The 19,169-nt window shown below is 41.5% G+C and overlaps 1 protein-coding gene across 1 annotated transcript in view; it reads left to right on the top strand.

Moving 5' to 3' along the window:
- SLC35F1 (solute carrier family 35 member F1) overlaps window positions 1-19,169 on the top strand; it is a 244,956-nt gene that overhangs the window by 178,338 nt on the left and 47,449 nt on the right. The window contains exon 3 of the mRNA XM_051615587.1: window positions 16,217-16,344. Within this exon, the coding sequence (XP_051471547.1) occupies window positions 16,217-16,344 (128 nt within the window). The remainder of the gene's footprint in view (window positions 1-16,216; window positions 16,345-19,169) is intronic.

Below are 19,169 nucleotides of genomic sequence, written 5' to 3'. Positions count from 1 at the left end.
GTTCTCCAAGTCTCTCTGTATAATTTACACTCCAGTCACCACCCTTCAGATCACAAGCGCTGTCCTTCAGCTTTCACTTGCATCTAAATAAAGTTTGTGTGAGAAGCCCCAGGTTTCCAGGTTTTCATGCTACAGCATGAAACAGTGATTAACAGGAAAGGAAAACCCTCTATCTTTTACTGAAGTAGAAATGTAAAGAATAAAAATACTGAAGGCATGCTGGGTTAGAGTTTCAGTAATCCTGTGATTATACAGGAGCTTTCTCCTCCATTGATGCTCCTGGCTTCAGTCCCAGCTGTAGCTTACAAGTCTTGAGGTTTCTTTTTCAGCTTACATTTTCTCTTCTGCAGACCAGGGAAAGGCAGGCTTGTGATGGGATACTGCCCAGTCCTGTATCTTGCTCTTTAAGCACCTTTTGCAGTGGAGTGAGTGTAAACATGTATATCTGTAAAGTAGCTCTTAAAATGACATAAAAACAATTTTTATGTTGTGTTTAATTCTTGAGCTGAGAGCATCTTTCTCTGGCTTTCAAGAGCAGTAGCACTGGTGAGGCAGATAGAGGTGACAGAGTTAGCCAGAGCCTTTGTGGCACTCCAGATGCTAAGGATATTATCATAGAATCAAATAATGGTTTGGGCTGGAAAGAACCTTCTAGATCCTACCCCCCTGCATTGGCAGGGACACCTCCCACTACATCAGGTTGCTCAGAGCCCCATCCAACCTGCCCTTGAACACTTCCAGAGAGAGGGCTTCCACAACTTCCCAGGGCAACCTGTGCCAGTGTGTCACCATCTTCGTAGTGTAGAATTTGCTTCTAATGCCTAATCTAAATCTCCCATCTTCCAGTTTTAATCCATTACCCCTTGTCCTCTCACTACATGCACTAGTAAGAAATCCCTCCCCAGCTTTCCCTGTAGCCCCTTCACATATCGGAAGGCTGCTATAAGGTCTCCCGTGAGCCTTCTCCAGGCTGAACAGCCCCAGCTCTCTCATATGGTCTTCATAGGAGAGGTGCTCCAACCCTTTGATCATCTTAGTGGCCCTCCCAAAATGTAGCCAGGGATCCTAAAACCTGTAAGGCACACTCCAGGCACTGCATGGCATTGCAAAGGCTTTTATTTTACCCTTAGGTTATGGAGTTGGGTTTGCCAAGTGCCTTCGACAGCCCTTGCTTTGCCAGTGTGGGGCAAGAGCTTCTGCTTTCTTCTCACTTGACAGCAGCCGTGGAACGGGCAGGTGCAGCCCTTTTCCTGGAAGATCTCTCCTTCTTCTTGGTTGTCTTCTTTTTGGAGGATGAGGCTACGCACTTCCTGTGGGGGACAGCTCTCTTGTGTCTCCTGGGCATGCTGATGTGCAGGAGCTCCTTGAGCTCAGAGCTCGTCTGCGCTGCTGCTTGCAAGTGCAATGGAGAAATGCCCTGCTGCTTGGTCCTCTTGAAAATCTTGCCAGCCACGTCCATGGTCTTGTGTGTCATGCACTGCAGCACTGCAGCCAGGTAGACAGGGGCCGTGGCTCCAAGGCGCTTAGCAAATTGGCCTCTGCGCAGCTGCCTTTCCACGTGGCTCACAGGGAAGAGCAGCCCAGCCCGGGAGGACCGGGAGCTGCGGCTCTTTCTGGCCTTTGCTTTGCTGCCTTCATAGTGGCTCCCAGGATCTGTCACACTGGGCTCCCTCTCCTGCTCAGGCACTGTGCAGACCTCCTGTAGTGTGGATGTGCTGCTCGCAGCTTGATTCCACCGGTCTCTCCACACTGCACCTTCCTGTGCCATGCTTGCCGTGCACACCTGTCCTTGCATTGTTTGCCGGCCCTTGCTGGTGGTTGTTGTCTCTAGGCCCTTGGAAGAAGCGCTCTGGCTCAGCCCCTGTTCTGCAAAGGCTCTGGCCCTTTGCTCAGCTGGGCAGTGGGAGCTAGGGTTCTCCTTGGGTGGCAGGGACCAATAGAGAAGGACTTCCTCTGTGACCTCATCTCCCTGCCTGTGGCATCATGCCTGCTGGCTGTGCCCTTTGCCTGTGGCAGTGATCTCAGGGAGCAGCTCTGCTCTCCAGCTCCCCACCTGCTTTCCATGGCAGAGGCATTCCCCCTTGTGTTCTCCTCTCCAGCCCTGCCCTGTGACAGCTCTCCTTTCAGCCCTTGCCTCTCCCCTCTGACCCAAACCTACATTGCCAGTCTTGGTGAGAGGACCTCCTTCCTTACATCACAGGATTCCAGAGCCACTGGCTGCCCAGACATTGTTCATGTTGGGTCCTGCCAATCAAGCTCTGTCACCCCAGAAGGGTTGTTTGTACAGACACATTAAGCAGTGACAAAGCCTAGAGTTTGAAAGTTTCAGTGCCAGCATCCATTCTCTGGCCATCAGTGCCATCCTCTCCTCCATTCCAGTCTGGCCCCTTAGCTAGAAAAATAGCCTCTATTTCTTGTGTCCGGTCTGTGAGACAGAAATGCAGGAACTCCCCATGCCAGTTAAGTTTCAAGTCAATGACATGCTGTCTGCAAAGTTGCACTTCTGTGACAGAGATGTTCAAAGATCTGTGATGAAGGATGTTTAAAAACAAACCTTTAGGTAAAGGGAACAATACCTTCTCTTCCAAGCAGGTATCAGCCTTAGCTGTATTTTTATTTCCTGTGATCTTCGTATAAGCTTCCTTATTTTTATCTTTGTATGTAGTCCTTCATGTTACAAGGTTACTAGCTACCTGGCTTAAACTCCTCTGGAGTCTTAGCTGGGCAGCAAGGAAGTAAGAAGATGCAGTGACAGAATCACAGAATCGTTCTAGTTAGAAAAGACCTTTTAGATCATCAAGTCCAACCATTAATCTAACTCTACCCAGTCCAGTGCTGAACCATTTTCCAAAGCACCACATCTACATGTCTTTTAAACAAGGATGCCTCCCTGTGCAGCCTGTTCCAGTGTTTAATTACCCTTTTGGTGAAGAAGTTCCTTCTAATTTCTAATCTAAACCTCCCCTGGTGCAACTTGAGCTCTTTTCCTCTTCTCCGGTTGCACATTATTAGAGAGGAGAGACCAGCCTCACCTCACTACAACCTCCTTTCAGGTAGTTGTAGAGAGTTATGAGGTCTCCCCTCAACCTTCTTCTCTCCAGACTGAACAACCCTAGTTATCTTAGACACTCATAGCATCATAGAATCAGAATATGTTGAGTTGGAAGGGACTCATCAGGATCATCGAGTCCAACTCCTGTCCCTATGTAGGGCACCCCAAGAATCACACCATGTGCCTGAGAGCATCATCCAAACGCTTCTTGAACTTAGGCAGGCTTGGTGCTGTGACCACTTCCCTGGGGAGCTTGTTCCAGTGCTCAACCACCCTCTGGATGAAAAACCTTTTCCTGATATCCAACCTAAACCTCCCCTGATTCAGCTTCCTGCCATTTCCCCAAGTCCTGTCACTGGTCATAGGAGTGAAGAGATCAGTAACTGTCCCATCTCTTCCCCTCATGAGGAAGCCATAGACTGCAATGAGGTCACCCCTCAGCCTCCTCTTCTTCAAGTTGAATAATCCAAGTGACCTTAGCCGCTCCTCGAAAGTCATCCCATCCAGACCTTTCACCATCCTCATGCCTCTCCTTCGGACACTTCCAATAGCTTAATGTGGTGCCCAAAACTGCATGCAGTACTCAAGGTGAGGCCGCACCAGTGCAGAGCTGAGCAGGACAATCACCTCCCTTGACTGGCTGGCAACGCTGTGCTTGATGCACCCCGGGACACAGTTGTCCCTCCTGGCTGCCAGGGCACACTGCTGGCTCATATTCACTCCTCATAAGACTTCTTTTCCAGCTTCACCAGCTTAATTGCCCTTCTCTGGACTTGCTCCAGCACCTCAATGTCCTTCTTGTACTGGGGTGGTCCAAAACTGACCCCAGGATTCTGGGGTGTCAGCAGCTTGTGCTAGGAAGGTGCATTTCCTCTCCTCTTTCATGTGCTGAACAGTTGTTGCATGACTGAACTGCCCCTGGGCTTCAGCTCTAGAACAGGGAGAAAGGGAGAAAAATTACTACTATTTCACGACTGGATGGATGAAATTGTCAAAGAATATCATTAATGTCTGAGTCAGATATGCATGCTTGTAAGCATAGGAAGATATGCTCCTGAACAAAATGACAGATGACAAGATGGTAAAGGATTTGTTGGTGTAACTGGATGTGTAAGGGGACATCATGTAGTTGTGATACATGGTTGTAATTCATGCATTAATGGCTGGTGGGTCTTGAATAGGTGGAATTTCTGCTTGGATATTAATTGCACATGATGCAAGTTCCTCTTACTCTGACCTTGCAGTTTCACATGATAGAACTTGTGTTGCTGTTATCAGCCAGAATATCTTTAGAACAGGTATTTCCTCTCCGAAAAAAAATAGTTGCACGTGCTTCTAATTGGGTGCTGGGTGCTATTTCTCAGTGTTGTGGAAAGGCTACTGTGTCAGTTACTGTTGAAGCACAAGCAACATGGCAAGAAAAATGCCAGGGAGGTATTCAGCAATTTGCTTATCAATCAGGGTTCACATAAGGGAAACACTTTTCTGTTACAAGGTTGCTCATTGCAAATGTCACTGCTTTTTTTTATTGCTGGAAATTGAGTTTTGTGGCAAGCAGCTGGGCTCCAGAGAGGAGCAGTCACTCCTCGCAGCTGCTGTGTCATGTTTGTGTACCACTCCGCAGTGTTTTCAGATACACCTTCTCTTTATTCTTGGTGGGAAGGAGCAGAAGGAGCACGCCTTGATGAGCACAATATGATGCAGTACCTTGCATTACAGGAGAGTTTACGGACGGTGACTTGAGAGTTTTGGAGATGATGAACATCAAGTGCTGAATATCTCAGGAGAGTTTTTAATACACCATTCCTATCTATTTGCATTTACCCAGAAACCTAAAAGGGGATACTGGCTTCTTCTACCAGCAGCTGCCACCACCACTGATCTCTTCCTGCTCTCCAGGAACTGGTCCCCAGTGGGTCCAAAACTGCCATTCAAGGAAGCACCAGCTTATGTGCTGGCTCCGTATTCTGCTCCTAATACCAGCTCTTCATGAAACCACACTTGGTTTTTCCAAGATGCACAGTTCAGTTTCATACTGGATGAATTACTGTGGTTTCTCTGGTATGGTACTATAGCAAGTAGCAAGTATAATATGTGACTGCCATTGATTTAGCAGCAACACAGTGGAAGTAGCTCTCCTGCATACCTGAGGATCTAAACTACAACACTTTATTCTATATACTTAATGAGATTCTGGATTTCTCTATCATACTTTTATTAGCTATCACCTTCTACTATGGAAAGAAAGTACATGTTATATTCAGTTAATAACTTTTTCAATACCTTAAGCATGTGCACAATCTCCAATCAGCAGCAGCACCAGATGCTTAACTGAGGTTATAGTAACACTGACTGAATATCTCTCAGCTTGTACATATCACTGCAGGTAAATATTGCCAGACTTTTGGTGGACTGCAGACCTCCAGCTTGTTAACATCTAAGTGTTTATGAGCCTCACTCTCAATCTCCTCATTATTTCACTTGCACAGCTACAATAATTAAATTCTGTATTTTTCAGACTTCATAGACCAGCTTAAGACTACACTAGGCAGGGACACAAAAAAACTTCCTTTGTAGATCTTGGTTATCGTTTTCTATGCCAGTCATTGTTTTGCTCAAAAACAAAACTAGGTGAGCTTCAGTCCCTGCTACAAAGCTGCTTTGACCAACATATTGAAGCTAAACTGATACACTGTGAGCATTTAGTTAATGCTTAATGTTCTATCTAGAGCAAAACAATGTCTGAACTGCATTGCATCAGCTTGCACAGCTCTCCACCTTTCTGGGTGTGACTGCATTTCCATGCTTTTTCTGATAGCTGTGCATGTGAAAGTTGGCAAAAAATACACAAGGGTGGACTACTTCAACCATGCATGAGTTGTTACAGAGTTTGAATAATGGAAAAATTGTATTATGTCTTGTCAGAAATGCTGCAGACCTGAGTCCATTGCAAGATTTTCTATCCCAGTTCTGCCAGCTCAGGACAAAAGAAGTGCATGTCCAGTGACTACTCAGGTTGGAGAGCTGCTCTCTGTCATTCCTGTTGTCTCCCAGATTGCTTGCTCCTTTATGTAGATACATGGATGTATGATGCTGATGCACTAGTTATTCAGTGCTAATGTTGCTAAATTTACAAAGGCCCCATCAAGACACCATTGTTTTTAGGTATACGACAGATATAACAAAGTATCACCTGTTCCAGACAACTCGTCATCTAAAAAAATATCTAGCCTGATTTCTAATCTTAATGATCATTGTGGGTTACTCATTCTGGATTCTGTGATTATGTGATAATGAATAGCCAGTTTCTTAAGCAGAGTTATCTATAAATGTCTAATTATCACAGTAGCTATGTTATGCCTTGTGCCAATTAATTAGCATGGTTCAGTGATATTTTATGCCTTTTATAACATACATCAGTAGTCATGCTGCAGAGAATATAAACAAGGTGTTTTTTAAGTACTTTTGATCATTATAGACACAACACTGAGATTATATGGTATATCTGGTATATACCATATATGTATATACTGGTATAAATGACTCCTGGAAGTAGAATTGAATAGAATATAGAATAGAAATAGAAATAGAAATAGAAATAGAAATAGAAATAGAAATAGAAATAGAAATAGAAATAGATAGAACATAATAGAATAGCCTATTTCAGTTTGAAGTACCTGCAGTAATCATCTAGTCCAACTGCCTGGCCAATTCAGGGCTGACCAAAACTTAAAGTGTGTTATTAAGGACATTGCCTCTGAAACACTGACAGGTTTGGGGCATTGACGATCTGTCTAGGAAGCCTGTTCCAGTGTTTGACCACTCTCTCATTAAGTGCTTCCTAATGTCCAGTCTGAACCTCCCAATGTACAGCTTTGAACCACTCCCATGCATCCTATAACTGGATACCAGGGAGAAACTTCCCCTTCTCAGGAAGCTGTAGAAAGCAATGAGGTCACTCCTCAGGTTCTTTTTCTCCAAGCTATACAAACTCAAGTTCCCAGCTGCTCCTCATGAGACATTCCTTCCAGCCCTTTCACCTGCTTTTTTGCCCTCCTCTGGATGCATTCTTCTTAAATTGTGGGGCCCAGAACTGCACACAGCACTTGAAGTGGGGCTGCATGAATGCTGAATCCAGTGGGATAATCCCCTCTTCCAACCAGCTGGTGATGCTGTGTTTGATGCACTCCAGGATGTGGTTTGCCCTCTTGGCTGCTGGGGCACATGGAGCACTCTTATTGAGCCTGCTGTCCTGGATCCCTTTCTTCAGGGCTCTCCTCCAGCCGTTCCTCTTCCTATCCTATTTTCCTCCCTCCTATTTGCCTATCGTGAAATAGGCAAATTATTGAATGCACCATCTCTGCTGTTCTTTGAAGCTGTTGTGTTTCACGTATTTATAAGTGTTTATGCCTGCAGTTTCTCTATTCTTAACTGGGTTTACTCATGCCTTTTGGAATTCCTGCTGTGTATAAAAAAAAGGTGCTCATGCTATGGCCAACAAAGAAGGAGCCACAGTGGGTTGGTGTGTTTTGCTTGCTCCTCTTGAGCCTCTGCTGATGGTCTCCTCAGAGAGAAGTGTCCTGAACCAGCCCCACAACTGCTTTAACCAAGTGGCAGCTCCTGCATTTTCTGCTTCATCTGTAATTAGTGGTGTTTCTTGAATAATCTGTGGTTGTTCTGGTGTGAGGATTTTAATATAACCCACAACAGCAACATATTTCCAAAGGTTCTCTATACCTCCAGGGGTATTATTTAATATTTAATGTGGAATTTTAGCAAAACTTAAGCCAATTCACCAACAGTGGTGTGAGGAAAGTCCCAGAAGGAGAATAGCTCTGCTAGCTTTTCCCATGGCTGCTACCACATATACATGCTCCACAAGGACTGAGTTCATTTGCAGCCTTTTCACACAGAAGACTACTGAAATACCTCTAGAGATCATTGAGCATCTGTAAAGACATACTTGTCTTAAGCCTTCCAGCCCTCATGTATTTTGAACTCTCCAGCTCTCCCCTTGGCCCAGGGCAATGATGTAAAAATACTGCTGGGTATTAGGATTTTATAACTTTTCAGTTAACACTAAATACTTCAGATGAAGTTTTAAATCTGTCAGAGGTGCTTCTTTAACATCAGCTTCCCATCTTATCCTACTCTAAAGTGCCCCAATGCTATTGCTAAACCAAGAAGAATACTCATAGTATTGAAGTGAGTGTTCCCATAGTGCTTATACCTTAAACCACAGTTCTCCCATTTTCAGTTGTTCACCAATAGCCTTTTTCCTCTTAATAGTACTGTTGTCTTAATACTAATCACCAGACGGATTTCCTTCTTCAAGCTTCCTGTAAAAAACAGGTTCCCTTTCATGTTTAACACATGCTGTTTGCAGTCCTTGCTCATATTTCAGGCCGATAGCTGCTATGTATAGTAGTTTGGTTGAGTCCCAGAATCAGGATCTCGGAAATTGCAAGGGATTTATGTCTTCAGGGTTGAATGAGCTGGTAGTTAAGAAGATGTAGAATCCAAGCTTTGGTGTCTAGTAAGTAGGAAGGTTACTTCTGATCCTATACTTAGTGGCAGTACTGATAGGTTTTTTCTGTTTCCTATTCACATTAAACCTGAAGGAAATAATATCTGCACTCTGTCTGTGTCAGACTAGATTTAAATTGCACCAGTGTGTTCAAACATCATTGATGGGAACAAAGGAAGATACACACTCCTTGACTTCCTTATACTCTTTTTATTTTTCTTCTAAAGAAAAGGCTAGAAATTCAGCTTCAGTTGGATCTGCTTGATCTATGCGTGAATAATAATAATGACAATTTGCCTCATGGTTTGTTGTTGTTGTTGGGTTTTACTATATCAGGTGAATCTCATTATTTGAGGAATCAATTTTATAGGAATAATTTTCATTAAGTCCTGTGAATATGATTAACTTGCCCAAGATTATCCAAGATGATAAATAATGCAAACTACACATTTATAAATTATAAACAGAGATACATACAGGTACCTTTAATTTCACAAACACTCTGGTAAATTTGAAAATTATATAATATTTTTATTCTGAAAACCTTTCTTTGCACTGCTGCAAGTATCTACACACTAGATAAAATAGGATAAACAATAAAAAAAGAGCCTGACAGCAGAGCTTACAGAGTAATGTAACAGGATTGGTTTGAAGCTGGTCTGTGCAAGAGTGAGCCAGTTTTAAACCTAAAAGCTGGAGGACTACAGTGTTAGCTCAGAGGTAACTTAAATTTTAAAGTACTACAGATCAGAAATCAATTTTGAAAATTTAATGCATGAAGACATAAGGATATAATAAAATCTTAAGTTTGGAGGAAGGTTCTGGCTTCCCTATGTGTCATATCCCTCTGCATTACAGAGGTGTAAATGCTTCTCCCAGGACTCAGTCTGGCCTTTCAGGAAGGGCATTTACCTAAGTGTGGGCTGGGAGATAAACAACTTAAATGAAACATTTGTGTGTTAGAAAGATTGCAGTATTGCAGTGGTTTTTATCTTGACATTTTAAAGGGCAGGGAGTTTAGAGGTCTGTTTTTTGAAACAGTTCACTGTTCAGAGCTTTCTTAAGGTTTTACATGGTTCTTGACGTGGGTAGTTTCTTGCAGTAACACATGGTGGTAACTTAGAGCCACCAAGGAAAAAACTGTGTAATCTAGTGGGTGGGCAGGTGCAGAGAAATGGAGGCACCTGCACAATCTCTAGCTATTTTATTTTTCAATTTTAGTTGCAATTTAGTCTTCAAAGTAACTTGTATGACCAGCAATCTCATGAAATAAGAAGACATGTGAAGATTATCAGATCTAACCACAGAGCTCAAGCTGGGTTGAAATCAAGGCACCAGAAATTAATCCTTTCATGGTTTATGAAAATGCATGTTGAAATTCCTAGATCTGACCTCAGCTGTTAAGTTTTACATCCAGGGCTTATCCAGACTGATTTGCAAAATCTCTAAAAGAAACAGCAAGCCTAAATACTTCAGATGAGCTTGTAATTTAGTAACTGGAAAGCTGTGTTATGTCATGCTAATAGTCTAAGCGTATTATGGAAAAGAGGAGGATCAAAATGACAAAAGCAGCAGACAGAAAGGGCACTAAAACTAAAATTACCTTCAGTTTGTGTTACTACTACGATAATCTGAGGATCAAAAGTTACATAAAGGACCTTTTTCTAAAGTGCCAGACAAATAAATGATAGTACGTTAGATGTTCAAACATTATGGAATTGAAACAGGCAATGAAAATAAATAGAACCCCTTCAAAACTGAAAAGTCATCTTGATTTTGTCTGGTAAATAAGATCTACTTTCTAAGAATGTGAAAGGATATTGCCATCATGTAGCTCACCCCCAGCAAGGCACACAGGCAAGCTGGTGTCCTGTGACTGCGTTCCACCTCAGCAGCAGCACCCATCCCAGGTTTGCTTCAAAACATGAGGCAGAAGAACCCGCAGCCTCATTACACACTGCATATTCCCAACAAAGGCAGTGGTGACAGCTGCAGGCTTTGTTCCATGGCTGCTGTCGCCTTGTGACAGATAGGACAATTCAGCCTGCGTCAGAGAAGGAGGTAGTTGTCCCCTTCCTGGGTCCCCTATAACTTGCTTCTCGCTCCCCACAGGACTAACATTAATTTGGTGACAAACTTCTCAGGGGACAGTCTGAAAACCGATGTGAAAATCCAGAAACTTTGTTTTCAGGCAGTTCTTTGCCCTGTCTCACTGTGCAGCCCCACAAGCACCAGTGCTGGCAGAGAACAAGCAGCAGGAGCATGTGGCTGGCACAGGAGCCACTTGCAGCTGCCACTCAGGGCCATTACATCAGCATGTCTGTGTGTTACAGTTTTCCCACCACAGGAGAGAAAGCAGAAAGGAGTTCTGCATAAGATCAAGTTGGATAAGATCAGACATTCTGAGGATGTAAAAGGAGCTGAGGTTACCTGGTCTCCCAAAAGGCTTACTAACAACATGACCTAGGACAAAAGCAGTGCAGCCTATAAGCAGTCATGCATAAGGTGAACAGGTGTTCAGGTGTTTTGTGAAGCTGGACTGGAGGAGCATTCCTGTAAGAGGGCATTCTCTCTATTACATAAATAATTAAGCAGTGGTGTTCTGCCTTTAGACAACAGTATTACCATAGTCATCAGTAATTTAAATAGATAGGAGGAAAGAAGAAACCATTCTGAGGCAAGGATTTAACATCACACAGAAGGGAAACAGTTCTTTCAAGCTTCGTGGGGAGCTGAAAGCCACCTACAACAGGCTTTAAGTCCGCTGAACCAGCAACTTGGCCAAGCAGGAGACAAGCAAGGTTTTATAGCTCAGTCCTGGGAGCCTCTTGCCATAGTAATACAGAGAAGATCCGTGTTACCCCTACATGGTATTATCCCATTTGTTTGCCTCCTTGCCCTGGTCCTGCAGCAGAGCTGGATGACTACAAAGTCTGCAGAGAAGAAAGGGTGTTACTGGTGAAGTTCTGTATTTGCAAGACTCGCTATCATATGAAAATGGAAAAAAAAAAAATCAATTATCCTACAATTGTACTTTGTAACTAAGGTTCTTTTTCAAAGAAAGTGATCATAAGTAAATTCTGGTCTAACCCTCATCTTCTGTGAAGCTCTTGTCCCTTTACCATGTAGCCCTTGACTCTGATGCTCCTGTTAGGGGGGAGAGGAGGACCAGCATGCCCAGCGGCCCTCCCTCTGTGCTGCCTCCCCCCTGGCAAGTCTTCTGCACACATTTAGATCTCTTCTGCTGAGCTTTGTGCTGTAAAGGAGGAGAGCACAGCTCCTTTAATAGCAAATTGTGATCTAATTTAAAAGAGAGAGACTGCAGCAGATGAAAGAGAAGCAATATGCTTATTTTCTGGTCTAGCAGTGCTGTTATTCTACCTGTGTTCCAAGCTCATACACAAATAATTGGGAATTTGCTGTCTTAATGGCTGTTGGGTTTTTTTATTGTACCTCTGTGGCTGTGTGGGTGAATGTGAAAAGGATTTGCACATGTATATATGTATTTTTGGTAGACACTGCACAGCTAACTCCTCTTTTAATTTTCTCTCTAATTTATTTTTAATTTTGTAACCCCCCAGGGGTAAATCCTTATTATATGATGTAAAATCATCTCTTCTGGAAAGCAGCTTATTTGTTGATTTTTAATTTGAACCAGCAGAAGCAAAGCTGCAGTATTTTTCCAAATACTGAGAGCTGCTCTGTACATAGAACTGTCAAGTGTGTGTCGCAATGAAAATTATTAAAAAAAACTTAGCAAACCTTTACTCTGTCCTTCTTGAAAGAGTAAAGAGAGGGGGTTTGTAATTCTCTGTGTTAATGTTGTTAGACTTCTGAATCTTAAAACATTCTTAATAGGCAGGTTGCTTTTAAATCTACATTACGTTTGGATTAGAATGAATATAAAGGCTTATATTTGCAAAAGCTCAAGTGCTGACAGAAGTAGGGGGTTGGTTTTGTTTTTTAAAACTGGACCTCCACCAAAAGATGGCAGTGCCTGAAGTAGGCATTACTCTGTGCATTCACACTTATTTAGTATTTGTTTATATGAATGGCTGGAAGTCTTACTCAGACTCCTATAGAGGTAATAACAAAAACACATGATCTGACATAATCTCTTCTCTTCTTACATTCAGTAGGAGAAATGTTTTTTCTCAAAAAACTGGTTATCTCATCCTGGACAATTCATCTGGAATATGTTAGGTGAAAAGTGCTTTTAAAATGCCTTACCAGCTAGTTCAGGTGTAGGCATCTATGTTCAGTCCATCTGGGCTACAGTGCTTAAAACTCAGAAGACCTGATTAATTAGTTTACTTTGAGTTATCATCCAGAGAAATAAAAAAAAAATCAGATTGTCTCTTCTTGTTTTGTTTTTAACTAAGTGTGATATTTTTTCCTCTACTTTCTTTTTATGCAAAGGTGATCTTTATTTCTGTTCAGCATACAGACTTTTGAATGAAGCTCTTGATTCCCTCTGTTTCTCATTTTAGTCTTCCCTAATTAAGTCAAGGCTTCCCACTTACCACCCTAACTCCCATTTCCCTTTTCCTTGTTGTTTGAACTCACTGAGGATGCCATCTGTGATTGCTGTCCAGAGGTCCTGTCCTGCTGACAGCCCATGTCTTCTCCAGGCTGTCTTCCACTGTTGCCTTTTACTGGGTCACTCTTCCAAAAGCATGACATTTGAATATGGTGTCTTTATTTCAGCCCCATTTCAAATCCAGGACTCCACCTGCCTCTTCCTTGATTTGTCTGTAGCATTGGACTGACTGATCATCTTCCTTCTCCTGCCCTTTTCTGGATAAAGTCTCCCACTTCAGGAGCAATTCATTCCCTTCTGTGAATTGTGATGACAATGCCACAGAGATAGAAGGTGGTAAACAAGTAACAGTCCCCATGATTAACAATGGTAAACACATATTACATTTTACTCAGATATTCCCTCAAACAGGGTCTGTCACTTTTGCTAATGCTTGTAGATCTGCGCAACTGCTATGTTAATGATAAAGAGCAGTAAATACGTGAGCAGAGATACCCCGGTGAGAAGCCAAACCTTTCTTACACACTACATAACAGGAGATGCAGCAAGTGAGTAGAAGCAAAGATTAACTACTTTCCACAAAGAAACATGCAACTCCTGCACAAGTTGTTGTGTTGGTTTTTTTCCCAGGAACAAATTTTCTATTTTATTTCTGTCACACTGAACGTCTGTACATCTCTCTGCTCTCCACTGGGTGAGACAAAGACACTTGCTGTGAAGCTAAACAAATGCATCAATTCATTTCAGCACAGCTTTTTGCTCTGCCCAGCCTTCTCAGCTGAACCTGTTAGTTGGCTGTTTGGGCTATATAACAAAGATAAGATGCCACTTGCCAAATATTCTTATTTCTGTCCTTAGCAAAAGAAGGATTGAGAAATCAAAGCAGAGAACCATGTATGTAAGTAAAAATTGTAGAAGATTTAATTTCCATCTCTGGGAACTCTGGCTTTACCATTAGCCAGAAGTCATAGACATACATTTGTTTTTCAAGCTAACTTACTTGGCCTCATCTGAACAGTGGTTGGAAACTGAAGCTGGAGAAAGAAAGCAAACCAAAGGCACCAAAAGAGTCCTTCCAGTGTGTCCATAGTCCTTGGCTCAGGCAACCTACTGCCAGTGCAGTTCGTGAACCTGCTGCCTCTTCCTGCTGTGCAGGTACCATCAAGGTCCTACTGTAACAAAAACCAGATTCAGGTGGATTTTCAGTGTCAGAATAGAGAATGATGTCTTGGATTTTTAAATGATCTCTTTACAATTAAAAGAAACAAACAAAAAAATCACTCTGAAATATTAGCTATGCCTTTCCATTTAATTGGTATTGGTGTTTTAAAGGTATTTTCTGGGCAGCATAAAAATTAAAGATGCAGTTTCTGTAACTGGAAAGGATCTATTTGCGTGTTTTGCATTTTAGTGGGAATTAGGAAAGTGTGATATGGTTGAATGTACTGACTTCTTATTTAGGGTCCTAATTAGCCTACTCACCACCTTGTTTTTTCTCTGCTGCTTTCTGAGGGAGAAAAAGAAAGTGAAAGAGAGGAGGGAGAGGAAGGAGGGAGAGGAGGAAGGGCAGGGAGGGGGAAGATTTTTAGCACGTACAGTTTTGCACTCAGTGTTGTTATCACTGTAACAAATAATGTTGCCTAATAATACCCCACTGGAAGTGTGAATGTGTGAGCATCTGTGAATGAACAAATATAAAATGCTCCAGATGCTTTGTTCACATAAATACCCATTCAGATCCCTCAGTGAGGCCAACATTTAGCCTCTACATTTTCTGAATCAACTTCTGAAGTAATTATCCATTTTTCTGTGATCGCATCTTGTAAGATCTGAGGAATTCCTGTGCTATAGAGAGCCTGCCATTTTGGATGGTATGACAGCCCATGTATCACCGAACATAGTTGTGATGATGTAAAATTATGAGGGAGGATTGAGAAGCCTGAGTGAGCTTTGGTGGCTATTAACAGCAATATTCCTTTTCTTCTGTATTTTCCACCACTCATTTTGGTGATCACAGGCACTTAGAAAGGCTGCAGCAACAGGAACAAATCTCAGAGTAGTGGGTTTTTTTTCCTTTAAACTTTCAAGACAATTCAAATTCCATTTATGGTACTTTGGCAGAACAGGTCAACCCTACTTAGATCCCTGTTTAGACTACTTAAAGACCTCCAGTTGAACTGTTTTAGGTCACAGTCAGTTTGCCTGGCCCCTTTCACAGTGGGGTCCCATCATTTCTGGAGCTTACTGTAATGCAAATAAGTAACAGGTTTGCCCACCCTCACTAATGAGCTGGTTTCTTTTGAATGGAGAACAATAATGATCCCTAGCTTAGCCTGAGAAATGCTTTGACCTTTTGAAAGTTGTGGGTTTGATCTTCAGGCTGTATTGTACTGTCAGTCTTCACATGGTGGAAATTAAGTATTGGGTGATTGACAGGGCTCCCACAGAAGGCAGTGGACCTGCCTTCTTCAGAAACAGATCCTGGGAGCAGGGCAACCTGTCATGCAAAATCTCTTTGTCTCGGTGCAGCCTTTCTCTAAACAAGTCTAATACTTTGAACCTCTAGGATCATCATAACCATCCTTGGACCAAGATCTGTAATCTGCCCAAAGGTGATACTGTTACTCTCCTGCTTTAATATTGCATCATATTTGCAAATACTGGTAATCTCCCACTCTGGCAAAAGCCACTCGCATCATGTGTGATACAATATTTGTCAGTATGTATGGAAAGTAGAAATGTATGTAATAACCTGCTCTATTCTTTAGCATTTTATATGTGTATATATAAAAGTAAAACTAAGAACACATTTAAATTCTGCCCAAGCAGCACTTCTTTTTCCCAGCATTGTTTACATCTTGAGTGAAGTGACAATCTGAACCCCACATTCTGCTTCACCAACCTAGCTGGTTTAATATCTGTGAGACAAATAGGGTGTGTGAGTTTACACCTCCTTGCAGTACCTAGTTATGTATGGTGCTTTTTATCTGTGTATTATAAATTCAAGAGATCTTCTAAGTAATTTGTCTTGATAGGCAAGTATTTTGTGCATGTAAATCTGGCTCTGTTACATAAGTGTTCTTATTTATTACCACAGGAGAAGAAAACCTGCTGGCAATTTTGAAAAGGAGATGGTGGAAGTACATGATCCTGGGGATAATAGATATAGAAGCCAATTACCTGGTAGTCAAAGCGTATCAATACACCACTCTTACTAGTGTACAGGTAAGAACTCAAAGGATTTTCTCTTTTGAGGTAAGGTAATAGGCTTGATGTGGTGAATGGTGCAGCATCCATTGGCTTCAGCACACGGATAGCTAATTCCTGTCTGTGTCTTCTGTGTACTTTTTAATGCTGTCTCATAGACACATTTTTCCATACTGAACTATTTTTATTAATCTATCTTTTCCAAGCTGTGCAAAAACATCCTAGGTTTCATTTTATTTTCCTGTTCTAAACCATTCATAATCACATTTTTTGCATAATCTAGTTAATTTGGTCCTTTAAGGAAATATTTTCAGATGGACTGAAATGTTTCTCTCACTTTATATTGTACTTGGAAAAAATACAAGCACTTCTTCTATGATTCCATAGTTAGATCTGAATGCAAAAGTTGTAATTAAGTAAAATGAATATAGTTACCTTGAAGTAGTTGTACTTTAATGCAAGCAGTTAGATGAGTTATGTTATATGATAGCTTAACTGCAGCTATCAAAATGTTTACTCGCCCTTAAAAAATTATACATACAGTGAAGAAAAGTTGGGGTAGCAATTTCTCCAAAGATCTAACCTATATGTTTTAAGAACAAACACAAAATAATCAGGTTTCTTCCCATTTAAGTAGAGAAGTGAGTAACAGAAACAGTTTTAAGGGACTGGAAATTGTCTTGGAAAATCATTGCTTGCTTCATTGCTTCTTTTTCTGAACCAAATGTACTCCCTTTCTGCATTAATTCTAAATACCTGGGCAATACTGGATAGTGTTCAGTATACTTTACACCTTATTTGGCTCAGGTTTGGGTTAGAGCCAAATAAATAAAACAGAGGAGCACCTGTTAATGTTCTGCAGAACCAAAGCTATTTAGAAATAGATCTCTTTCATAGTTGAAAAGTGGTACTGGAAAATACTAAGCTTGTTTAGCTGCATAAGAAACAAAAATAGAAGAAAACTATTATTTCAAGGAAACTTGAGTGTGAGGTTTATACTGAAATATTCGCAAATGCCTCTGCCATCACAATCTTCTTTTGAGAATTCTGTGAAATGTGCCTAGACAATTTAATACTGCTTTTAACACTTTTCCAAATCAGATTACTCTGTATAGAGTAATGCATAAACCCATGTAAACATCATACTTTCTGGTTTTATAGCTACTAAAAGACTCAAAGAGAAAAGCAAAAGCTGAATTTCTTCTTCTGCATGTCCACTCAGCAACTAGGAACAGCAGATGGAGCAAGATGATCCAGGTCATTAAATCCCATCTCCCACAGCCATCAACAGACACATATCAGAAGTTTATCTGCTCAGACCCATGAAACACCAATTCCAGATGATGCAAACCCTCCTGCTTATCCACAATGAGCACGGCCTTTAGTGTAAGAGATCAAAAACTACTGTGTGAGGAGGAAACAAGCAGGAGAGTTCAAGGGCATCACCTGTGTCTCAGCAGTGAATGTTTTTAGCCGAAATTAGCCAGTTTCATTTTAGACAGAGAGAGAGAGAGGAGGGATGGTACAGGGGAACTGTCATAGGTCACATACAGCATCGAGTCCATTTTAGATCTCTTCCACATAAAGATTATGACAGAGCTCAGGTCTCTTTCCTATGTAGCTGGAAAGAAGGAAGAGTTAGAAGCTCAAATGCTATCAAGCTTTTTTCAGGAGTGAGGTGAATGCAGTGTCTCCTTTTCCCATAGTTGTCCTGGATTGTTCAGATACACACTGAGTGACTGGGAATACCTCTTGCATTTTAAATTAACTTCATGCCTTAATTTGGATGAGCTTCTAAGCATAGGCAAGCCCAAAGACATGGTGAGAATGGGATGATTATGAGATCATGCCTTAAGATGCTGAATCAAATGACACTTTTTATGAAATGTAGCCAAACAACACCCTGTTTCATTTAAAGATGAAACAGAAGAAGCTCACAGGTTATTCAGCCTGGAACAGGATTGGTCAAAGTGCGTAATGGTATGAAATGAAGACTGAAGAAATGGAAAGTAAAAGATTCTGTGTTACTGGGCTTCACAGTACTTTGTTTTTATCTCATGATGGAGCTGAGTGCCACATTCTCAGACAATAATTATAGAGCATGTGAAGATTTGAAATAATCAAAGCATGTCCAAAAGTAAAGGTTAGTTACCGTATTCATCTCCAATGTATGCCTGTGTGTCCTCAGTCACTGTAACAGAATTTTCCCTTTAAAAAAAAACAAACCACAAACATCCCCCCCAAAAAAAAAACCACCAAAAAAACACAAAACAAACCATCACCAAAAAAACCCTCAAAAAACCAAAACCAAATCTAAAAGTAACAGACCTCCCTTATAAACTAGGTGACATTAAAAAATTAGGTTGAAAACCGATTCACTGTTTATGTTTCAGACATCAAAGTCTAGGTCAATTGCTAAGGATAAAATCCAAGATACCCCTAAGGTATCTGCAGTGCAATCTAGGGACAAGTAGATTTAGTAGAGCAATCAAAAAAAACCTCACCTAATTGTTTACATATCTAAAATGTCATAGACATCTGATATCCCCTGGTCTACGTGTACTAACCTGCTGCTTGGAGCACAGTCTTGGAACCCAAAAATGTTGGAACCTCTTAGGTTGGTCCTTCTTTGGCAGTTTTAAGTCCTGATTCTTTGCATGCACAGAGTGCTTCTATATTGATGGAGAAAGATGCCTAAATACCTGCCTCCATTTTAAAATTCAAAAGCTAAGTGTTCCTACATCAAAAGCACCCTGAGGAACTCAATTTGATAGATATGATCTTAGCAAGCCTGGAGTGCTTTCTAAGTTGCAAGGGTTGAACCACCTTTTACATAAAGTCAT

The sequence above is a fragment of the Apus apus genome, chromosome 3, assembly GCF_020740795.1.
Source record: "Apus apus isolate bApuApu2 chromosome 3, bApuApu2.pri.cur, whole genome shotgun sequence".
NCBI classification, from domain to species: domain Eukaryota; kingdom Metazoa; phylum Chordata; class Aves; order Apodiformes; family Apodidae; genus Apus; species Apus apus.
This window is presented reverse-complemented; position numbering and strand designations above follow the sequence as displayed.